The sequence below is a fragment of the Branchiostoma belcheri genome, unplaced genomic scaffold, assembly GCF_001625305.1.
Source record: "Branchiostoma belcheri isolate BF01 breed outbred unplaced genomic scaffold, Haploidv18h27 scaffold71, whole genome shotgun sequence".
Lineage (NCBI taxonomy): Eukaryota > Metazoa > Chordata > Leptocardii > Amphioxiformes > Branchiostomatidae > Branchiostoma > Branchiostoma belcheri.
In genome coordinates this window covers 87,456-111,871 of record NW_017804365.1, presented here as the reverse complement: position 1 = coordinate 111,871, position 24,416 = coordinate 87,456, and the positions used below count along the sequence as shown (strand labels likewise).

The window sequence follows — 24,416 nt, the reverse complement described above, 5'->3', positions numbered from 1 at the left end:
GAGTCAGAAGAAGTACAATGTACACATCAAGACTTTGCCCTCAACGAACACGTCGTGTATTTCTTACAGGTGAGTTTGGGTGTGTGACAGAAGCCAAACTGAGACTGGAGGGAAACAGGTACATGACTGTGGCTGTCAAGACAATGAAGAGTAAGTCATACTGATTAAAGACCAGATTACTCAACAATGTTTTGATAACATCTTTCTTGTAATAAGAAAGAAGAAGAAAGGTCTCCCGTGCCTTTGTGCAGAGCGTAGGGTGGTGCCCATATCCATTTCTGTAGCCCTCGGGCGACACACAGTTGTGCAATGCACTACAGCAGGGGACTAGTCTGCTGGTAGTGCTGTGCGTTTGACCTTCCCACACTCTTTCTCATATGTGCTGAGTGCTAAGCAGAGAAAGAAGTGTGTACCATTTTTTAAAGTCTTTGGTATGACCCAGCCGGGGTTTGAACTCACAACCTCCCAGTTACAAAGCGGGCACTCTACCAATTGAGCTATTGCACCGGTATTATGCTGTTGGTCTGTAAATGGCTGACATTTTCTTTTCCATGTCCATGATTGTCCTCTCAGGTAGAAGCAGTAAGCAGGAGGTAGAGGCCTTTGTCACAGAAGCTCTGAGGATGAAGGATTTCCACCATCCCAACATCATGAGCCTGATTGGTAGGATATTTTTTCTTGCACACATGTATGAGATTATTACAGGCTCGGCTGATCTTTGCTTTGTTTGATCTTATCAAAACATTTTAAGGTGGATAATTGATTTTTAAAAACTCAGAGTAATTAATTTTAAGTTGGATAACTGATTTTTTAAAAATGGGGGAAATCAATGCCTTCAAGTGCCATTGTACATTGTAGCTATTGTAGTTACCGTAAGAAGGAAAACTAGCATTCTTGTGTAACAAGGTTCTCTATTCAACAACCAGTGCATTTTTACATCCGACGTTTCACACATTGTACACAATAACTGGTTGTGATACATACTACAGCTACATTTCGATGTAAAAACCCACTGGTAGTTGAATAAAGAACCTTGTTATATGCCTGTAGAGTCTTGTGAACCCTATGAAGTTTTTCACGGATGTAACCATTCTTTTTAATTATTGACATCCACCTAGGTTTAATCATGGAACCTCCCGAGACGAGATTTTTGCCAGTGAAGGCCATGGTTGTCCTGCCCTTCATGAAACATGGTGACCTTCACACCTTCCTCCTGCGCTCCAGACTGGCAGACAAACCTAAGGTATGTCCAGACTGTGCATGATGTACAAAATAACTAATAAGTCTGGTGGACGTACCAACCACTAAGTATCTGATACCAGCCCAGAAAAGAACAAGAAACAGTCATGCCTTCAAGAATTCAGTTGTTCAAAAACTTAGTTATGCAAAGATTGAGTACAACAACAGGTTGTTCGGTGTCAAATACTTGACGTAATGTACATGTGTAGCTAGCTGCCGCTATGTTGCATGCCTGCAAAGCTGGCGTGTTACACCAAAGTCTTTTTTAAGTTAAACTTAAAAGACATTCAAAATGTTAAAAGTTTAGACTTACAACATGTACATGTAACTTCTTTAAAAATGTCACATCATTACAATGTATAACTAAAGGTCTTCTGTCTTTTTTTTTACCAGTTTGTGCCAATCCAGACCTTACTGAAGTTCTCCGTGGACATTGCCAAAGGCATGGAGTACCTGGGACAGATGGAGTTCTTACACAGAGACCTGGCTGCAAGAAACTGCATGTAAGTCAAGGTTTTAGTCTGTTCATTTGTAGCTAAAGCCCCAGTCACAACCCGCCATGCGTGCTTTTTGTCAGTAAGTTTTATTAGGAGGCTACGTCTGCTACATTTTTCTGAAAATGTGGGAATGGCCTCCTTTACCGTAAGGAGGCCGTACTCACATGTGCATCTTACGTACGGTTTGTACGGGGGCACGCGTGTCGCCCGTACTTGCATGTATGGGTGGTGAATCCGTAGACCACACGCAGAAAAAGTTTTACGGTGTGTCTGCGTGCTCCCAATCAATCATTCTACATGAATATGAGATTGCTAAAATTGTAAATTATGTAACTTGCCACCAGGTTGGATGAGCAGCTTGTCGTTAAGGTTGCAGACTTTGGCCTGTCCAGAAAGATCTACTGTGAGAACTACTACAGACAGGGCAGCATGGTCAAGGTGCCGGTCAAGTGGCTGGCCATGGAGAGTCTGGCCGACAGGGTGTACACCACACAGAGTGATGTGGTGAGTAGAACAGTCAAACCTGCCTAATAGTATATACTCCAATTCTATCGTGGCCCGGAACCCATAGATCCTGGGTTTGATTCCCAACCTACATGCCCCAATGTTGTGCCCTTGGGAAAGGCACTAAACACAACTTTCTTCACTTCACTTACTAATAGGTGAAAATGAATACCTAGCTTCGGTTGTCAATCTTTTTTTTAATTCGCACGCTCGCATCAGTTTTGGGGTTCCCACAGGTTGTCATCCATATAATGAAATCAACATGGCCTAAGGTAGTTTAAACTTTTTGTTAAATGACCAACCTCATAAATCCTGTCTTCAGTGGTCGTTTGGTGTGACCCTGTGGGAGATCATCACACGAGGAGCCACCCCCTACCCAGGTGTGGCTAACCACGAGGTGTACGACCTTCTACTCAAGGGCATGAGACTACAGAAGCCTAGGGACTGCTCTGACCAACTGTAAGTACATGTACAAGACTTGAATGTGTGCTCTGTTTTTAAGATTTTACAGGATTAACTGATGTCAAATGGCCATGAGATTGAGTGGTCAATGGTTCGATCCCTGGCTAGATGTTATTCCCCTGCATGGGGAAGAAGCTATAAAAGACTTTCCTCACTCCATCCAGGTATAAAATGGGTACCTGACTTTGACTGGGGACAAGCTCTGCCTTCCAATACTGTGCCCTAGACACAGTGGACTGACTGCTCCTACAGCCTCAAAAAGGCTATGGAATCTTTATACATGTACTATATATATGTATACAAATACTGAGTGCTGACACATTCTACTGAAAGTCTTCTTTTTTCAAAGGGCGGCAGAGAAATAAAGAGTTGACAAAAGGCTATCGGGCTAGCTATCTTTGTTATTCTAAAAGATGATACATGTATAGTACGTTATTCATAACTCTAAATCAAAGGAAAGCCCCAGTGAAAAAATGGTATGGTTTTAGGACAGTATTCTTAACTGTCATGAACTAGTCTGCATTCTGTATCTGTATATCTGTATAGCCGGTATAACCGTCTTTCGGCGTAACACGTACTGTGTAACTTAATGTCTCTTCTTCTGCAGCTACCAGATCATGTACAGTTGTTGGAGGCTCAACCCAAAACACCGTCCGAGTTTTAACTTCCTGGTCAGGAGGCTGCACACCATGTTGAGTGCCATGCCTCCACCCCCGTCCATCGATAACTCCTTCTACGAGAACACCAGTAACGTCATCAAACTCACCGACTCCGAGGCCTGCTTCCAGGACACAGAGTGCTAGCAGTTAGATAGGATGAGAGTGTTGCAAAATATCTACTATTCAAAAGCAATTTACTCACCACATGCGATCTTAAAGGCATCCTTTGCAATTTCAGGGCAGCAAAACAATATTCTGCACGAGAAAATCTGTCTAATATTGACATTTACTTCCATTTCTTAGCAGATTTTCCTCATCATTTCATAGATGAAGCATATGTAATAGCCCCAAAACAAGCTATGTAAGGCATTTGGGTACCACCAATAAATACCTACATGTAGATCCAGCCTTTTATACGAAACCGGAAACCATTTTCCTTTAGCAACATGTATTTCATCTCATACAGTGTAAATGTACATGTACACTCTACATGTCATGTAGATGCTTGCCTTACAGATATCAATATGCTATGGGATATACATGTAGTTGATTCAAATTTACTATATTAAAAGAATGAATAGAAAACTGACTGAAAATCCAGTTTTGCCACACTTAAATTTCATTGAATGCCTTTAATTTTTTTGCTAAGGTAGCCGTTAATGGCACCATATTTGTATTGGTTAGGCAGCAGGGAGAAGGTTAAAGCAGCTGTGCTTTGATGAACCCTTGGACATTCCTGCACATTACATGTTGTGTAAATTCAGCTTAGCCAAGATGACATGTCTGCCAAGTTAGTGGTTGTAAAAGAAATATCTTCATTGAAAAGGAGCTGGGAAGTTATCTTTGATGGAAATAGTTGCTAAAGAAAAGAGAGAGTACATGCTTTGGGGAAGAAATGTCTTAAGAAATATTTGTAAAATTCATTTCACCTAAGACATAAAATATTATCGGTAAATGGTACGTTAAGGGTTATTACAGTGTAATTAAAATAACCGTACCAGTAACTGCTGTAACATCCAAGGAGCTAACATATACTGCCAGATATAAGATGTAATTGTACTCCTGTTGCAGTTTTTGTTTGTTTTTTTATTCATCCTAGGATTATTGAAAATGTTGTCTGAGATAGTGTGCAGTAATTTTTATATATGTGTCAAACTGTCAGAAATACATGTAAGCCATGATGCTCTGAAGTGATGAGGGTAGGTTGGTGTTAGTGTGGGCCTGTGCAGTGTTTTTTTAAACATCATTTAAAAATGATTGCCTAGTAATACACATTGCCTTCTTGTGGGTGACTGGAACATGATTTAGCTATAAGTATTTGTAGTCTAGGGCCCTTTTCCCACTAGGATAAAACTGTACGGATAAAGTCAAATAGATTGTTGACCAGTTTCCAATCTGTTCAGCTTGATGCGGACAATTGTATCCTAGTGGGAAAAGGGCCTCGGTTAGTCAGTCACACATGTTGCATTGTAATGAAAATACAATGAAATGTGTGGATATGAAATTCAATGTACAAAAGTATGTAAGTAGAGAGATGAATATATTAAATTTTTGTAATGAGGCATTGCTTTGCAAATGCTGCTACATGTATATGAGATAGGACACTTCTTAATTTTTAATATGTAGATGCAAAGGTACTGGAATTGGTATACCCTCATATACAGTAATCACATACATGTACCTTTATGACTTAAAAATTTTATTTAACTTAGAACTTCGGACTTTGAACTTCGGAAAATCCATTGTATATATTTGTACATTTGCATATAGAATTTGCAGCATTATGGTGAGCACTGACATGAATGTTTCTTGTATTTGAAGAAGCTGCTAGTATGCTTTCCTTACTTTATCAACTGGTAGATGGTACATGTATTCCAATTCCATGTAAGGCCACACCAATTTAATTTCTTGGTTAACGCATTCGCCCGCTTCATTTTTTTCTGATTTGCCAAAAAAAAAAAAAAATTTACAGAATCAACTGCAAAATGGTCATATTTCACCCTGAACAGTTGAAAACAGTCCTTTCCTTCCTAGTTGTTACAGTTAATCCATCTTTCAATGCAGTGGTATCATAAAAGTTCTAAATTCATTGTTTAAATTTTGAACCAGCCTGGTGTGTTGAATTCATGGCTCCTCTCGTACCATTTTGGGCCATAATAGGATGCCTAGGCCTGTTTTTTATTTTTATTTTTTTTCGCCTTCCCGCTCCACTATTTTTCTAGAAAAATCTGTTAACCAATAAATCAAATTGGTGTGGCCTAATGTATTGTTATCAGCATGCATGACTAGTGATGCATACCGGTTCGCTGGACTTGGATCCGGACTTGTAAGAATGTTTAGGTTCAAGTCCAAAAAAACCTAAAAGTCAAGAACTGAGTCCGGACTTACATGTATTACCATAAAAGACCATTTCACAAACCCCTTTTCTTTCCAAATCACATAAAACATTCCGTAGATTGCAAAATCTTTGCTGCAAAATGAAGAATACTAGTACATTGCCATTGGGCATCGTCAAGTACCGGCCTCCATGTTATGTGGCTAAAGTTTCACCCAGACAACATTGCAAGGTTGCCAACATGCAATTTTGTATATGCCATGTCCGGAACTGAACCTAAACCTCTGGACTTGAATCCGGACCTGAACCTAAAATTGGGTTTAGGTATGCATCACTATGCATGACAGTGTACTCTTGTTAGTATGTACAGTTGTATCATTGTACTTGTTTGTGTTCTTCTTTACATGTTACACATGTTCACTTCAGTTTTGTAGTTTACTTGAGTCTATACTAGAAACGTTTACATATTAAGGTCATGCATGTTACACTATCTCAATTCTTGTCATACTTGTCATACAAAAAGCTGCCATAATACATGTACCTTACCCTACCCAATTTATGTTTCTAATATCAGCAGTCAGTATTTCAAAGCAACAAAAAAAACAGTGTTGTAAAACAAACTGCAACTGTGTGAAAACTTGCCAATACTATAAGACACATGTAAATACCTTCTGTTATTAAAACTTCGTTTCTGAGCAAGGTTTCCACTCATAAACTTACTAGTTTTGACTCTTTCGCTTACTAGTAACTGTATATAAATGTAATTCCTGATTTTGTCACGGTACTATAATAATGTTCACAGTTTTCATGGTCACTTTTGTACCTTGAACATAATATCCTTACTGTTAGTGTTACCAATCTTGTATTTCACCCACTCTCATCCCCACCATGAAGATTTGAGTTCAGTGAACATGTCTATTTTCCTCAGACCATGAAATTTTGTTAGTACCGTGAAGACAGAGAGAATTACTCTTACTACTAATCATCTGCCCTTAGCTGGAGGTTTGTATGGGGAAGTGGTGTGATCTTCCATGTCCATACGGTCATGTCCCTCCCTGAAACAGGAACAGGAAACAAAAATGAATGTTTGAACAACAGTTGTGGATAAGAACCAGCAAATAAACCTGTATAGCTGGTATAACTGCCCTTAGATGTGTACATGTACATGTACATAACACACCAGCTTCGCAGACACGTGGCACACAGCAATCTGGTCATATATATCACAATGGACGACTTGTCACATCTAACATTTGCACATCTAGCTGCAAGTGTTGTTTAAAGATATCTAGTAGCTACCTGTATAGTGAGATGCCCCTACTATACATGTACTTGGTGGCAACAAGTTCCACCCTACCATGTAGGAAAGATGATTTCTGAACACCTGTTGGTACTTGAAGGCATGACAACAAAATTGTACATTCATGCTCTTTTCTGAGTTGGTATTTAAGTTCTTCTTCTTTCAATTTGAGGCAGCCGCCTTCAACTAGCTGAAGATTCTGCTGCCTTTTGTGGCTAGTACGAGATGGGGTTTGCCAGGCCTCTATCCGGTTGATTTGTAGTGAATCACCAACTTCCAGGCAGTGATAGTTTTGTACCATCGCACACCGGGGCATTCCCCTACTCTTTTTTTAAAGGTGTGGTGGGTTCTTTTATGTGCGTAGGGTGTGGCTCTCCCCAAACACGGAACCTCCATTTAACGTCCTATCCAAGGGACGTCCCTAACTGAGGCTAGGTACTCATTTACACCCGAGTTAAGTGAGGAAAGTCAATGTAAAGTGCCTTTCCCAAGGGCACAAGATGGCTACGCCACACAACCCCATTTTGCACATAATTTTTTCTGTCTCGGAGTGTCATCCACTGTACATGTAGGTTTGTTAGGTGTCTGTGTTGATAGCGTACCTGTAGCACCTCCTACAGTACAGGTCCTCATCACAGCCGTGACATGTCAGGACGGCGTCCTGGTTACAGATGCAACACCAGGGCAGCTCCTCATCACTGTCTGACTCGTCAGCAACAAACTGTCAACAGTTGTCAACAACAGTTTACAAACAGTCAGCACTTAAAAACCTCCACTGGTGCAGGTGACACTGAAAATTACCTGCACCAGACAAATTTTACCTGTACCACTCAAACTTTGAGAAGTACATGTATGGATCATGCATGCTAAAACCTTTGTCGTTATTTCTTATTAGATATAATTAAGCATATTTGAGTCGATTCAGAACCAGAATCTTTTCTTTTTTTTTTGGCAAATCAGGAAAAAATGAAGAGGCGATTCTGAGGACCAACAAATCAAATTGGTGTGGCCTCACTGTTTGAATCACAAACCATCCTGGTATGTTGACGTCATGGCTCCTACCATATAGCACTTGAGGCTTTTATAGAATGCTTAGGCCTGCATTTTTGCCTTATCAGTATTTTTTCTACAAAAATCATGTTTCACTTCAATTTATACAAGTTTCGCTTCAGTCTATACTTTTACTTCTTTCAGTGGTTAATCATTTTGTGGAGGTCAAGATTAATAAATCAATGAAGACCTTTATGTTTTAAAATTTGCATGACTGGCTTAATAAAATGTCACATATTTACATACACCCATTCAGTTTAATTCAATCAACTGGCATGTACACAGGAATAGCGAACATGAATTTTGTTGAAAGTTACAAAGATATTCAAAATGCAATAAAAGAACATACTAAGAGCTCTCAACATTAAGAATACGATTAGAAGCATAACATTATCTATTAAAACTTTAAGTTATCAGAATATGAAGCAGTCTTGATCAGATCATTATACAACTTAATCACTCTAAGAAAGAATGACAGACATCTAATATACACTCATGTCTTCTAGCCAGTTTCTGTCTCTATCAGTTGACAAAATTTTGCCACTCATCAAGACAAAAATGTTGAAAAGGTTCCAAAAACACAGTCACCTTTTGTCTGCTTGCCTTGGTTGCACCTGGAGCCTTGTTGGAAACTTTACCCTTCTTTTGACCCAGGAGGTCTGCATATCCCGATGCTTTGACCTTCTCATCTAACTTGTCCTCTTCTAGGGCCTGAATGATTGGTGAATAATTATTCCTGGTGCAGAAGAACATGCACAACCATCTCTGCCTAGTACTCAGTTTCACTACATTAGAGTAAAAATGGCAGAACTACTTCTAAAAGTAAAAATGGAGTTATGACTTTCTAAAAATACATGTTCGTCTTAACCCTGAATGAAGACAAACAGTACAAATGACAACTGACAGCTTGCTTGCATAACCTTTACATGGCTAAAGTTTGCACCTGTTGTTATTATGAGTTGATGATAATGATTAAAATACCTGTATAGTAAATTAAATTTTAGGCTCTCACAAGCTAAATACAGGCTATGATAGCTATGATGACAAAGTACATGTAGTTCTAGGTACAAAAAATGATATGACCCTGGTATCTTACTAACTGTACATCTACAAGGGCCATACAATGTAAATACTATGTACACGTATACTACTACATGTAGTATGTACAGGTTTTTAACTTTTTTCTTGCTTCTTAACACCGTTTTTAGTGTGAGAACAATTTTTTTTCATGGAGCTAGCTGCTTAATGATACATGATTTATCAAGTTGCACAATTGAAATTTGCTATCTAAATATTTAGAATTAAGTGAAACTTTTAATTGCTGATGTATTGGGGATATTTCTCTCATTTTTTAAGTACAGTACCTGTTGAAGAATCCTTCTGGTTGTCTCTGCTTCGTCCTCATCACTGTCCCACTTGGAGCACGCCCCATCTCCTGGAATGAATTAAACATATATAAACAACTTTCAAGGGTATTAAGGTTAAGCTGTAACTTCCAACAGAAAATTTTTTAGACAGTACAACTCCAGTCTTTGTCAAGGGGGGGGGGGATGGCACAGACTTTCTGCAAGTTACAATTGAAGAATAGACAGTTTATTGTGAATTCATGCCTAATTGCAAAGATATGGTACATGATGAAATAAGACAATTTATATATGAATTGGGAGGTGTTAATAGAAATGTAGTTTTTTGTAGGCTGGAATATAAAGACTGACCTGTGAGGTTGTCCAGTCCCTTGAGCCTGTCCAGCCTGTGTGCCAGCTCCTGTGTTCTCTGCCTGCCTGCCTGTTCTGTCCCCAGCTCGGCCCGGGCCTGTGTGATCACACACGTGTCCAGTATTGGAGTGAACTGGCAGAAGTTGTCTGAAGTTGGCAGATGTTAAACCAGTCCTAACTTGCAACAGTCGCCCAGGAGGTGGCATAAGTATCTGAAGTTGGCAGAAGTTAACTTCGGACACCTGCCACCCTACCCCACCAGTGTAGGAAGTTACATTAGGCCAGTCGTAACTTTGGACAACTCTTCGGACAACTTCAGACACCTGCCACCCTATCTAAGTTACATTAGGTCATGTAACTTTGGACAACTTCAGACAAACTACTCCCCATAGCCTCAAAAGCAGTCTGAAATGGTCATAACTTTGGACAATTTCTGCCACCTTAACTTCTGCCATTTCACTCCGATACGGTCAAACCTGCCAAGAAGACCACCTCTTCAAGCAGGCCACCTGTCCATGGTGACAGCTTTTTCTCGGTCCCAAAAATTTTCCCCATTGACACAAGCATTAAAGCAACCTGTCCAAGGTGACCACCTGGCCAACACGACTGCAACCGCCCTGATTTGGGTCTGCTCAAGGCCTGTAAACCTGCCCATGGTGACCACAATGTTTTCGATCATGTTGATTATTGATGATAACTATTGAGAAATCATGGAGAAACCAGCCAGTTTGACTCGACTGCTGGATGATGTTTTTGTTGGACGTAAATTGTTCCATGTGCCACCCTCCCCACATGCTGTCATGCATTCACCACCACATGTACAGAACTGAATATGCTTACAGCATTAAACATTAAAACATTTCGACTTGGAAACCATTATGTCATGTTGCGACCCTCTTCAAGGAGACCACCTGTCCAAGGTGGCCACTTTTCTTTGGTCCCCTGGGTGGTTGGCTTGGACAGGTTTGATCGTACTTGACATACCTGTGAGATGAGGTTCTGTACCTCCTCCTGTGTTGGCGTTGTGTCCGTGGGACTGTCGGACCGTGCGGGGATGTTGGTGGGCAGGCCTGAGGATGTGGACATGTCCCTGGACGGACCCTCCTTCCCAAGGTCATTCTCTGCACCTGGAGGAAACAAAATTACTGTGCTAACAGAGGATACTGCAAATCACTTTTGAATTAATATGTTTGCGGTTGCAAAAGTTTGCGGTCTGAGAAAATTGGACATGTTTGCGGAACTATGCATTCTGCTGGAGTTCTGCTTCTCGCCGCATTTAATATGTAGTCAATGCAGCAAGAACACAATCCCAAACAAACATTTTTGAGAGTACTGTACAAACAGTTCTTAATCAAAGTTATTATGACAAATGTTTAATTCTTGGCACATTCCCAAAACTTAATCCGTGTATCAGTATCAATGTTTGGACATCCTTTCAAATAGAGGCTGATCGGTGGGCGTCACTGCTGAAAATGAAGAAAGTTGTGTAAAGTGCTTTTTCAGCAGTCAGACTTTGGTTACCAGAACTGAACTCACCTTCCTGTGTGATACCATCTGCCCTGTTGTCTAGTGAAACCTCCTCCCCTATTTGGTTGAGCAGGCTGTCCACCCTCTCTACATCTGTCCTCTTCTGGGTTGGCTGAAGTAGCTGCAACAGAGGGGTTCCCTTAACATGGATCTCACAATTTACAGCATATACTATCTAGTATTCCTTTGGTCATTCCTTATTTCTCTACAGCCATTTGAAAATAGAATACTTTCAGTAAAATTCGCCACTTAGTCCAAATTTTTTTGAGAAATGGAAGTTAATAGACAATATATATGCAAGGTAAGATCCAGAAAAGCCCTCTCACATGCAAGCTTTTGTCTAATATAGCTATATATATTAGGTAAAGGTCCTGTGGCCGTAGGGACAGTGGGCTCACTCTACAGCACAGTTGCAGCTGCAGCACGGTACTGGAAGGTAGAGCCCATCCCTCTCCTTCCTCTGCCTTTTACCTCCCCAACTGGTACCCATTTTATACCTGGGCCAAGTTGTTTAAGTGCCTTTCCCCAGGACACATTGTCTAGCTTGGAATCAAACCCTCAATATCTAGATCTTATGTCCGCTAGCCAAGGCACATGGGCATTGGATGCCACTTGTGCTTCAGTTAACAATTCCTAAGGTCAAACTCAGAATCTTACCGATGAGCTAGCCTGTGAGGCAGCAGGATCCCTCCCCTGGAGTATGGCCAGTCTGTCTGTGATGTCTTGTTGTGAGGGGGGCGGTTTGTCTGTACCCTTCAGGGCTGCCAGTCTGGCTGCCATCTCCTGTTCTGTGGGGATGTGGGCTGCAACATGACGCAGGTATTACTAATTATATAACAAGGCAATCAGAAATAATAGAAAGTAAGCGCTCTCTGGCAGATCATACAGAAACTGCAGTGGAGTAACACAGAGAAGCCCTGGTACCTGTAAGTCTAGACAAATACAGTGCACTCCTCCCCTGAGTGTATATCGTGAACGAGCTCCGGGGTCACAGAAAGTAGGGCATCTGGGGCAGACAGGTTTTCCCAAGGGTTTCCAGGAATGTGAGTATGGACAGTGTGCGTCAGCAAACAGAGCTGGGAGACATTCCTGTGGACATTCCATGCCTGTGGACAAAATTCCTGTACCATTCCTAGAATTCTTGCAAACAGCACACAATACTGTACCATTAGGCTCCTCTCTGAGACGTCGCCAAAAAAAAGACCGTCATCAAAATGCCAGCTCTTTAGCTATTCAACAAGTGGTTGTGAATTAAGAACTTCGCTATTCAATTATCATTCACCAACCTGATGATAAAACTACTTATGGATACATGTACCTGGTTTTCTGTCTTCCTTAAGTCTCTGTAGCCTCTTAGCGATCTCTCTGTCCTTAGACCCAGGGGGAAACCTCCCCTGTACAGGTCCCCCGGGTAGTGGGGCTGTGGTGTGGGATCTGTTTGAGGCTGCTGCATGTTTCTCCAGTCTCCTGGTTATACAGATCAATATGTCATTACAATATTATAGTAAGCAGATATCAGTTAGGCCACATTGACTTAATTTCATGGATGACATCCTCTGATGACCTCCAAACTACATGTAGTGTGTGTGGGCGAATAAAAAAAATCCAGTAAAAAAAAAAACTGAAAAGCGCAGGAATACAAAGATGGTATTGTGAATTTGCGGTAGTACAACAAAGTTTTTATTTACGTAACATGGCAACTTTTATGACAAGCTGGCACATGCTGGCCTTTTGCGGCATTTATGAGTCGGCACTTTACTGAATTTTTGCATTCTGTTGAGCGTTGGCAGCCTGGGCGCCATCCTGCGTAGTTACCACCAGCTCACCATTATTGCTAGCTACCATGGGCTGCGGAGGATGGCACCCAGGATTCAAACTCCCAACCTCTTGGTCCAGAGTTGTTGGCTACTCTGCATGCTACCACATCAGTCTTAAAAGAGAATTTGGAAAATGGATAAGTGTGCAAAGCAGCCTTTGTATCTACAGTTCTGTATGTCAATGTGTTAGAATGAAGTGAACACACAGTATGGATCCACATTATATCCACAAACACAATTAGAGGCAAAACTTTGTAAACTTACTTTTTGAAATTTGCTGGTGGGGAGTATCTCCCTGCAGCTGTCTTCGTCTTTTCACTGAAATAAAAAAAATGGTGTGAAGTTACAAGCTACATATATTGTAAGTCTTCCATATTATCTGAGTAAGGAATCTGAGCAAGGATCTTAGTGACAGAAGGGAACACCAATTCTTCAATAAAACGTCTTGTACCTGGTCTCTTTGTTTTTCTATTTGATCTTAGGCCACACGAATTTAACTTCTTGGTTAATGGATTTTTCTACAAAAATAATGGAGCGGGCGGGCGAAAAAAAAATAAATAAATAAAAACAGGCCTAGGCATCATAGTATGGCCCAAAATGGCATGACAGGAGCCATGAAGTCAACACACCAGGCTGGTTCAAAATTTAAACAGTGAATTTTGAACTTTTAATGATACCATTGTATTGAAAGATGGAATAACTGTACATGTAACAACTAGGATGAAAAGGACTGTTTTCAACTGTTCAGGGCAAAATATGAGCATTTTGCAGTTTATCTTGAATTTTTATTTTTATTTGCAAATCAGAAAAAAATGAAGCGGGCGAATCCTTTAACCAAGAAATAAAATTGGTGTGGCCTTAGTTTGAACTATTTTTTTATCAAACTTTTATACATTTTGTACATACATTTGTATGGGGCCCATCATCATCATCATTTTCTTGGTACAAGTGACTGGGTTCATGAATACATGAAAATTTTATGACAATTTCTCACCTTGTGACTTCGTCGTAACATTTGTAACACACGTTTTTGGCTGCCTGTTGTCCTGGTAGCACCACAGACTTGCCCACACACTTACTGCAGAAGGCAAACCCACATCTGGGACACCCAACCTGAACATGGAGACAGGATTGTGGTCAGTATATATAAGCTGCTTCATGGTTTGCACTGTGCATGCACCACATGATGGGGTTGGCGGAAAAACACGTCCAGTCCAGCTAAACATAGTCTCCAAGCAGATGAACAGTAGAGTTGGATACTGGCTGAAAACAATCAGCTTGGGGATTAGGGGATAATTGTTGCCAATCCTGCTGAATTTAGCATGTCAAGCATTGCCAGAAATCCCCATGCAGACCCTTTTTTCAGACTGGATAGGTTTCTCCGCCTCAGGACTGGGTGGTTTTTCTGCCAACCCCCACACGATGCTTGTGAATCATACCAGTTATAAAGGATACATCAGTTCCCAATTTAGTCTTTTTGAGGCCGTACATATATTTATATCATACCCGGGCCGCGATAACGTTCGATAACGGGTACCGGACCGGGCTGTACTTTACGGTACGGCCCGGTCCGGAACCCATTGTCGAACGCTTCCATGGCTTCCATAAAACGATTCAAACGCGTTTTGTCCTAACTGCGTGCGCCACTTTCAAAAATTCGAATACAGAATCCGAACGTTGGAACTGATGTTGTAATGCATTTGAGGGTTTAGGGGCACCAACTTTTGGCTCATCTTGCATTGAAAGGCGTGTTTTCTTGGGTGGGTTTGACATAAATAAAATACAACACGGGGTATTCCGCATCGCCCTCGGTCCCGGCCCTCCCGCGAGTCGGGCCGATACCTCGGGCGATACGGAATACCCCGTGTTGTATTCTATATGTATGTATGAAGGTAGTGGCCTGTTGATAGACTGACACTGTCTTAGGGCACGTATTGGAGGGCAGAGCCCACCTCTCTCCTTTTATTGCCTTTTCTATTGCCTTTTGCCTTGTATTTGTTAGTAGGAATGAACCATTCATTTTTAGGTTTGCGCAGTTTAGTCATAGTCTGCTGAGACTGACTGATAATATTATATAACGTTATATATTGCCTTTTACCTCCCCAACCGAATTCAGGTACCAATTTACCCTGGATGCCAAACTTGTTAGGGTGATTTCCAATGTAGTAAGTTGACTCAACGGATAACACAAACAAGCACTGGTCACATGTAACCTAGCTTTATATATACTAGTACATGACATAACTCACATGCTATTGAATCATAGTCGTAACTCTATTACAGTCTAATCTTGATTTAAAAGGAAAAATAGCCTAGGTTTTTTTTTTCTAAAGAAATTGTGCCTGTCATTGGAGCAACATAGGTCGATGTATGTCAAGGATGGCATGTCAATGTATCTGAGTAACGTTACATGATGCAACGTTATAAATTTAAACAATGTTGACACTTTATGATGCCCCCCTCCCCCCAAATACAACTATGGGTAATGTTCAGTAAAAATCCAAGAAAATCATTTCAGAACTCACCTCTTTTTTGAACAGACCAAATTTTGTAGCGCATCTGTAACATTTGCCACTCATGACGGCGACAGTTTCTTAACTGTTGACTCGCGAAGGACAAAGTTTTGTGAACAATTTTTCAGGAAGCTTGTTTCGTCTGCTGCAAAATGATGGTGGTCAGAGGTTAAGGCAGCTGCGCCCCCTAGCGACAATGATGAAAACAGGATTTCACAAAGTTTTAATTTTACCAATGTCCGCGACTTTACATTGTAAAGTTACGTCCGTAAAAGGTGATTGCCTCTATGAACAGAGGAAGCTCATATCCCGACAGATATTGTTTTGGCCGGAAAGAACCCTCTAACGTTACAACCAAGTCCTTGCTACAACGCGTCGAACAAACGTCGACAGTTTTGAAATCGCATACAGGTGTTTTCAAAAAGTAAGTATTTTAAAGTGGGACTCACTGTACGTCGTGGTGCTGCGAGAATAGTTCATCAGTTACGAATGTATATGTGTCCGATAAGTCTCAAACGTGTATATATGACAAGAAAGCCTTTGACAAATTCAGGGTAGCTACTAAACTGTAACATTTTTACAACGACTATGCTACATTGCCTTGTCAGTGCTATTGTTAACAATCCATGGCCACATTGAAAGACATGCAACATGAGCAGTCTGGTTGGTATATACGGGATCCATTACGTCATACGTCCCATTGTCAAGAGAAACGTCAACGTCCACACAGGTTGCGGCGTTACCTGGCGTTACCTGGCGTTACCTGGCGTTAACATAACAAGAGACTCGGTGTTTTGCTAGTTCGAAGGCTATTAAAACGCATTCTATCAAGGATTCGGCAGTAGGATTCGCGAGTGAACATGGTAATACACATGAGCATGCCGGTCTGCTACGTTGGACTTTTGACAAGTCTCCTTTGTCTACTGAGCTGTGTGCGGGTTGGAGAAACACTAGAAGGGTGAGCAAACTTTTTTTTGGGGGGGGGGGGTTCTAAAACCATTTACTTCTAGATTGTCAGTGTTTTTTTTTATTTCAACAAAACATAGTGAGGACGCGCTCAAGCAAAATTGTCAGTTACTGTTGAAGGCTTCTCCAGAAAGGAAACGCAAACTCTATGTTGCATGACCTGTTTTCACTTTGTCTAAAAGATATTTCAGAGAATATTTCTGAAGTGAACAATTCATGATCAGCGCCTGAGCTCTCTGGTTTTAGAATCAACGTTTTCCTATATACTAAGAGAATGCGAATTTCTGTTGCAACTGTCAAAGGAATAATTAGTCTAGTATTCAACGTGCTATATCTGTTCCTGTATCTCTGCTAGGCTATACTAGTGAATACTAGTATGTAGTCTCTACCAGACTAACTACGCTGGTTATATATAAGAGAATAATTGCAAGGGTATACGTACTTTGGCCGCCTTGTAGGTTTGACTGGCCGCGCAGTTCGGAGGGAAAGAAACTACCTCCCCGCGGCCGGACTCCCTTGGCCAATTTTACTCTCCTTTTTGCCGAATTCTACGATCCGTATTCCAGTAGAAAGGCCTGGTGGAGGCTAGTGAATATGAGTACAGGTCGCACGGATACGAAAGTGAAACAACAGTTGTTCGAAGCCATCGAACAATATCGAATTACACATTTTCTTTCCAGCTAAGAACTGGGCAAAGTGAGTGCTAAACATGTACAACATTATCATGGTCGAGATAGTGACTTTGGAAGCTAGTTAGGGTTAATATGTGCACAAGTAGATTTCATTGAATGTTGGCACTACCCTGTTTAGAACATTGTATATTTAGCGTTGACATTAGAATCCGTTAAGTAACTAATTATGATCCACATTTCCTACTTTTACTCCCAACAGAAAGCCTATCCATGATATTTTCAACCATCAAAATCAATTCATATTTTTTTCCTTTTCCTGTCCACATACAAATAAACGGAAATGGTGAAAAAAAAAACCTGCCTCAAGTGGTACATGCAGTGAAATATAAACATACACATGCAGTCAAGAACATTGACTTAGCTAACAATGAAAACACAACGGAAAGGTATCGGTTGACTGCCCTTGATGACCCACCTATTCTACAGTAGCTGGCTCCGAGTGGTACAGGAGTATTTTTATCGTAACCAAATCCACTGAGCCAATAAAACGAACGCAGGCCACACATAATTTATTAATGACCGCCGAATAGTGCAAGTTGGGTGTGACGAAAAGTCTGGTTACCACGTTGCTAAGGTTGTGTTATTACTCTATTGGTGTGTTGTAAGCGTCATATTTTCTAAGCAAAACACAACACGATATCTAGCCTACAAGAAGTACCAAGAAAAAAAAAGCTCGCGCTGTGATTAGGGGACCAGAGGCGACGATTCTAAGTAACACATTGCTGGTTTTCAGACGCAAATATGTTAAATGTAGAAATGAGCTATGTAGGTTACGGTCGTTGTAGGCCGTCGAAACATCTAATTATGGCTTCACCACACTGTGTGGTGAAACATATTGTGTTCTCTCATGTTTCTTCTTCTCCTTCTCCTCCTGCCATCGGATTCAACTAATTTTTGTTTTTTGGTACAGGCTTTTTAAATTGTTTTATTTAGTTTTTTGGGGCCATTTTCTGACAAAATCTGTATAGTTTTCCGTACTACGACATATTTAACCGGGCCCGTTTCCTTAAGTAAATGATCAATAACTGTACAACGTTCAAGTCTTGGCCCTCTGTTTGTTTGTTTGTTTGTTTCGCATAACCGGTAAACATGTGAGTACAAGTACAAGCTGCATAAGACCGGACTGTTTAGGTTTCAACCACTCACACACGGTCCTATACTCTTTTCGATAAGTGTGATGGGTTTTTTTTAACATGCGTGGCATGTGGCTCTCTCCCAAACACGGGACCTCCATTTAAGGTCCTATCCGAGGGACGTCCCTAACCGAGGCTAGGTACTGGGTGAAGTAAGGAAAGTTGTGTAAAAATGGTGATATGCTAGGATTCAAACCAGGGACCTCTTGGTACCGAGCCGAACACGCTACCGATTACGCCACACGACCCCATCTGTAAGTCCTGGTTCATAAAATTATGGGTTCACCACACCACGAAGTGGTGGTGAACCCATATTGCTTTTTCTGATGTTTCTTCTCCTCCTTCTCCTTCTCCTCCTGCCATATTTTTAAATGGATTCAGCTTCTTCATTTTAGGGCCTAAGGTCCTGAAATTTGGTATGGAGGTACAGTGGGCAAATACCCCTAGGCGTTTTTTTGTGATACAGGCTTTTAGAATGGTTTTATTTGAGTTTTTTGGCTGTGTTATAGCAAATGTATTACTGAGTTAGTGTGCAGTGTTACCACATTTGGGCATGAGTCATCACAATGGAATGCAGGGCATCAACCAATAGGCATGCAGCTTTCCTCTATTCTCCTTGCTGATTGGTTGTTGGAATTTAACAGGCTTAACTTAATTAATACCTGCTCAGATCCATTCCATACTGACAGTATGTCTGTATTCAAGTGTTTTGGTAGGTATTTCAAGCTTTCCTGCTCCAGCATTGGAATGCGGGGCATGAACACTTCTTTTTTTCTTGAAAATCAACAGTTTGCATTATGCAATTAAAAATCCTAACCAATAATGTAGGGAATAGCTATCCAACTGTTGTAGTCTTAGTTGTATGTTACTTCATACTATAGTTATATCAATGTAAAGCATTGTTTTCCCTTGTGTTTCTCATTCTTTCCCTGCCATGTCGTAAAATGTGGTGAAGCCATTGCTGTATTTGCTCCAAAGCAAATGTCGGCCTTTCTAGTTAAGTTCTACATTACAAAACATTTTTGGTGTTCATATGTTTTCAGACCACCAGGAAGTGTCTGCCCAGGACTTGGCAATGTGACCCAGGAGTGCTGTGAAGGATGGGTCCGTGCGGGAGAAACGTGCACTGGTAACACCATAACTTTTAAACTACAGAATTAGCTGATGTATTTGTTTGTTTGTTTGTTGTATTCATTTTACGAGGGGATACCAAGGACGTCCTAACCGTCCTTGGGGCGCAAACAAAAGCATTTACATCAAAATCAACTCAGTCCAAATTACAACAAAGGTAACAAATAAAGTTACGCAAATTACTAATATATGAAATATGCTGTGTGTGTTTGTATGTATGTATGTACGTGTGTGTTTGTTTGCAATTGTGCGTGTGCGTATGCCTGCGTGTGCAACAATGTACATACATGTACTGATATTGTTAGCCTTCCATAACATTCTGGTGACTTTACTGCATGATAAATCTTTCTCCAGTGAGGACATCTCCAGACAACAGAGGAACAGAGTTTGTGGTCGGCTTCATGCAGAACTACGAAGATGTGAACTCCACGAGCGAACCCGAGCTGGAGCTGTTCCTGACCAGCGCGAGCTCAGAACCCGCCAACGTCACCATCGCCGCTCCAGGTGCCAACTACACGGAGCACCTGGTGGTGACTACCGCAGCTGTGCAGCTGGTCACCCTGCCGCTCTCCCTGATGCTCAAGTAAGAATTGACTTCACATCGGAAAATTACCTTGCAACTAAAAAGGCCGACATTTGCTCGGGAGCAAATGGCTTCACCACATCCCCCGTACCAAAAATGGATCTATCCCACTCCCACACAAATGGATTGTTCCTAAATCACCCCTGTCGAAAATTTGAAGTGTTCCAATAGTCCATACCCCCATGCAGCAATGGAATCTTCCAATGCTGTTGGAACATGTAGAGACAGTGTTCTAGGTTCTAAGAGAAATAAAAGTATTAAGTATTAAGTAAAAGTATAAAAGGTAAATAAAAGTTTCCTATTATAGACTTACAGTATTGATCACATTATCATTGTTGCCATCCATTTTACCACGTACAACTGTCGAGCAATCACGTTAAAATTCTTTCATTCATTCATTCATGTTCAGCGGAACCGAGCGGGCCCAGAAAGGCGTCCAGGTCACCGCCGACCGAGAGATCATCCTGTACGGCGTGAACAAGGAGAGGCACACCACAGACGGCTTCCTGGGTCTTCCTGTCGACGTTCTCGGTAAAGAGTACTTCGTGGCTTCTTACACTGCCCTGGATTGGAGCTTACCGTCCGAATTCGCCGTCTTCGGTGTTGAAAACGGCACCTCGGTCAACGTCACTCTGAAGGGGTGGGTGTACCACGACGGCAGGGACTACTATCCCGAGAGCGTCATCACGTTCACGCTAGACCGTCTGGAGGCTGTGCAGATTCAGGGCAGGTACGGGTCGGATCTTACGGGGAGCCGCATCGTGTCGGACAAGCCGGTGTCCGTCATGTCCGGCGTGCGGTGCACCTACGTGCCGAAGGAGTACTGCTGTTGTGACCACCTGGTCGAGCACGTCCCGCCCGTCAACACCTGGGGGCGGCGCTTCGTGACGGTGCCGCTCGCCGTGCGTGAAGCGGGCGACATCTTCCGCCTGGTGGCTGCTAGAGACAACACCACCGTCAACGTCACTGGTGTACACGTATCTCCTCGTACGCTGGACGCTGGCGACTTCTGGGAGCTGGACCTTTGGAACAGCACCGACACGCACATGACAATCGCCTCCTCGCTGCCAATCATGGTACTGCAGTTCAGCAAAGGGCAGGAATCCGACAACATCACCACGGACCCCTTCATGATGTACCTGCCGCCGGTGGAGCAGTTCGCCGCCGACTACACCTTCGCCACGGTCGACGCGCTGACGTCTACGGCCTACACCAACTTCGTGAACATCGTCATCAAGACGTCAGAAACGTCCGGGCTGACGTATGACGGCAACCCGCTACCTAACGCCACGACCTGGTCACCCATCCCAGACACCGATCAGTCCGCCACGCAGCTGTACATCGCCACCAACGGGACACACAAGATCAAGCACCAGTCCGCCATTGTCACCTTCTCCCTGCTGTACTACGGCTTCTCCTCCTACGACTCCGTGGGGTTTCCAGGGGGTCTCCGATTGGCCAGCATCTCCGGCGGATGTGACGTCACAGAACCAATCGCTGGCGACGGCGTCGACAACGACTGTGACCAACTGGTGGACGAGGAACTACTGAACGGAATGTAAGATCGACTCAGGTTTTACCCTTCTAATATTACGGCTTCGTTCGAAGTGTAAACTTCAACGCTAATGATTTCTGATTATGAAAGAAAAAAGTTATTCAAAGAAGTCTCTGATATTTCTCCAAGTTTTTCACGTCTCAACAAACAACAGAAGACTATGTTTAAAGTTAAAACTTTTGGTCCAATTATGCAACAAAAAAAGTTCTCTCACCTAGAGCTTTTGACCAGTCACTCTGGTCTTCCTCAGTAGACTGACCCAGTTAGGCCTGTCATGACGTGGCTTCTTTGAAGTGTGACGTCAACACAGGTCAAAGGTATCTGGTACTGAGGAAGACCAGAGTGACTGGTCGAAAGCTCTTGGTGAGAGAACTTTTTTGTATTGGACCAAAAGTTTTAACTCTAAACTCTAGTCTCTATCACGTATGCGTACATTATTATCCTTTTAAAAGTAGAGATAGAAAGTTACACTACAGTAGAACGTAGAATTTCACTCTAAATAAGTACTATATGGTTTTATACCATCTCTTAAATCCGCCAATGTCTGTTTGCAATTACTTAGTAGCCTTCTGGCAAGAACTTGCAATAAAGCTGTCTATCTAATCCCCAGAGATGATGACAGTGACGGTCTAATTGACGAAGATTTGGCTGACATCAACCATGACGTGGATGAGTGTGGACTCGGGTGGGCTGACTGCCACCCTGACGCAGTCTGTGTGAACACACACGGGTCGTACAAGTGTGTGTGTAAACCTGGATTCACCGGAGACGGCAAGACTTGCTGGGGTGAGTATGAAGCTCTTCCAACGTTGTGGGTTCGTGTGGCGTAGCGGCAGAGTGCTCGACTCGTAATCAAGAGGTCCAGGGTTCGAGTCCTGCCACACCGCCCTTGTGATTCATATTTGGGTATGAGTCATCAGAATGGCATGCAGAGCAAGAGCCAATAGACATGCAGCTTTCCTCTTTTCTTCTTGCTGATTGGCTGTTGGGATTTAATTGGGTTAACTTCCTTAACACCTGCACAAAGCCATGTCATATTGACAGTATGAACTGCATTCAAGTGTTTTGGTAGGTATGTCAAGCTTTCCTGCCCCGGCGTTGGATTGCACGGCATAAGCGCTTCTTTTTATCTTAAAATCAACAGTTTGCATTATACAATTATCCTAACCAATAATGTAGGGGATAGCTATCCAACTGTTGTCACTTCATGTAAAGAATAGTTTTCCCTTGAGTTTCTCCGGAGTTCTTTCCCTGCCATGTCGTAAAATATGATGAAGCCATCCGCTGCATTTGCTCCAAAGCAAATGTTGTCCTTTCTAGATTATATTAAAATGCCCTTGCTTCCTCTCCTTTTCAATTGTCTCTGGTGCATACAGCCAGGAGCACGTGTGCTGCCTACGGAGACCCCCACTACATCACGTTCGACGGGGGCACGCACCACTTCCAGGGCGCGTGCACGTACACACTCGCGCAGAACTGTCACAACCACACCCTGCCTTACTTCAACGTCGAGACCAGGAACGAAAACCGCTACGGCAACCCGCGCGTCAGTTACGTCACGGACGTCACAGTGGAGGTCTACAACCACAGAATTGTGGTGGAGAAGAACAAGATTGTCTATGTAAGTATACCCAGATGCACACACAGGGGTCGTGTGGCGTAACGACAGAGCGTTCGGCTCGGAACCAAGAGGTCCCGAGTTCGAATCCTGCCATGCCACCGATCTTGTGCCCTTAGGAAAGACAATTTATACAAATTTCCTCACTCTGGTGAAAATGAGTATGTCAGTTCTTGCCTTTGTCCGTGTTGAAAATATGTTGAAAAAACTTGAGTGTGGCGTCGCCATGTTTTGTGACAAATGGAAATATTGGAATAGAAAACAAACATGCACACAATATATTTTGTCCTTTGACCAACAATTAACGCATTCTTGTGTCAGGTGCCGGAATAGACTTGATCGCAACAGTGTCACTCTTCATTAAAAAAAGTAACAGACACGTTTTCTGACGTCTATATTTTATACTCTGTACAGACATTATGTCGACTTTGATTTACAGCCAAACTGTGAATAATGTGGTCCATATGGGGTCAAAGTTCAAGGTCAGATAGCAAGGTCAAAGCTACAAATCTGCAACGGCTATAATATCAAAATATATTCCACAGACATCCCACTTTTTCAAAAATCATAATGAGAATTTGCCACCCCACCCAATGTGAAATTTGGGCCGTTGACTAAACGTACGATTTCTTCTTCCCAGATTGACCACGTGATCACAACTCTGCCGGCCGAACCACGGGCCGGTCTAACAGTCAAGTTCGTGGGTCTGTACGTTACCATAGAGACAGACTTCGGGCTGAAGGTGTCGTTTGACGGGAACCATCGCGCCGAGGTCGTCCTGCCCGACCTGTACCGCAGCGCCCTCTGCGGACTGTGTGGGAACTACAACGGCGACGTCAGTGACGAATACCTGACACCTGACGGCACACAGGCTGCTACCGATGTACAGTTCGGCAACAGTTGGAAGGTTGAGAGGGAAGGCGAACAGTAAGTGATCTTTAATCTGGTGTATGAAAATGGCTCTGTCCCTGGTGCAGAACACTGTCAACATCATGATAAACAGACCTGTCCCTGGTGCTGAATACCATCTGTTATCATGTTAGTATGTATTCAGTGTTTAAGATTTATTAGCACGCTTACGCATCACGGGCACAATGGAAGGGGGCATGTCAGCTGGTGT

The 24,416-nt window shown here is 42.3% G+C and overlaps 3 protein-coding genes across 4 annotated transcripts in view; 2 read left to right on the top strand and 1 right to left on the bottom strand.

Annotated features, from left to right (window-relative positions):
• LOC109484924 (abscission/NoCut checkpoint regulator-like) overlaps positions 1-15,858 on the bottom strand; it is a 19,743-nt gene extending 3,885 nt beyond the window's left edge. Inside the window, exons 1-12 of one of the 2 annotated variants that reach the window (XM_019788280.1) lie at positions 15,631-15,858; positions 14,100-14,218; positions 13,370-13,423; positions 12,607-12,755; positions 11,946-12,091; positions 11,298-11,409; positions 10,746-10,888; positions 9,762-9,858; positions 9,411-9,481; positions 8,635-8,757; positions 7,599-7,717; positions 5,922-6,751 (exon numbers count right to left, since the gene is read on the bottom strand). In XM_019788280.1, the coding sequence (XP_019643839.1) occupies positions 6,679-6,751; positions 7,599-7,717; positions 8,635-8,757; positions 9,411-9,481; positions 9,762-9,858; positions 10,746-10,888; positions 11,298-11,409; positions 11,946-12,091; positions 12,607-12,755; positions 13,370-13,423; positions 14,100-14,218; positions 15,631-15,684 (1,260 nt within the window). In that variant the 5' untranslated portion in view covers positions 15,685-15,858 and the 3' untranslated portion in view covers positions 5,922-6,678. Of the gene's footprint in view, positions 1-5,921; positions 6,752-7,598; positions 7,718-8,634; positions 8,758-9,410; positions 9,482-9,761; positions 9,859-10,745; positions 10,889-11,297; positions 11,410-11,945; positions 12,092-12,606; positions 12,756-13,369; positions 13,424-14,099; positions 14,219-15,630 lie in introns of those variants that run through there. The other variant, XM_019788281.1, reaches the window with a different exon arrangement.
• Positions 12-2,703, top strand: LOC109484929 (tyrosine-protein kinase Mer-like). Its single transcript, XM_019788287.1, has 6 exons — positions 12-150; positions 574-663; positions 1,119-1,243; positions 1,633-1,742; positions 2,081-2,240; positions 2,563-2,703. The coding sequence occupies exons 1-6, from the start codon at positions 18-20 to the stop codon at positions 2,701-2,703; spliced, it is 759 nt and encodes a 252-aa protein (XP_019643846.1). The 5' UTR covers positions 12-17.
• Positions 15,859-16,371: 513 nt separating the features above from the next.
• Positions 16,372-24,416, top strand: part of LOC109484916 (IgGFc-binding protein-like) — a 10,401-nt gene continuing 2,356 nt past the window's right edge. The window contains exons 1-7 of the mRNA XM_019788265.1: positions 16,372-16,576; positions 19,453-19,538; positions 19,895-20,123; positions 20,533-21,681; positions 22,289-22,464; positions 23,055-23,299; positions 23,937-24,223. Coding sequence (XP_019643824.1) covers positions 16,479-16,576; positions 19,453-19,538; positions 19,895-20,123; positions 20,533-21,681; positions 22,289-22,464; positions 23,055-23,299; positions 23,937-24,223 — 2,270 coding nt within the window. The 5' untranslated portion in view covers positions 16,372-16,478. The remainder of the gene's footprint in view (positions 16,577-19,452; positions 19,539-19,894; positions 20,124-20,532; positions 21,682-22,288; positions 22,465-23,054; positions 23,300-23,936; positions 24,224-24,416) is intronic.

Excerpts from the sequence above, each read along its gene's own strand:
- LOC109484929 (XM_019788287.1), top strand. The coding sequence starts at position 18 with ATGTACACATCAAGACTTTGCCCTCAACGAACACGTCGTGTATTTCTT. Across the intron at positions 664-1,118 it reads CAACATCATGAGCCTGATTG|GTTTAATCATGGAACCTCCC; the intron begins GTAGGATATTTT and ends ACATCCACCTAG. Across the intron at positions 1,244-1,632 it reads GACTGGCAGACAAACCTAAG|TTTGTGCCAATCCAGACCTT; the intron begins GTATGTCCAGAC and ends TTTTTTTACCAG.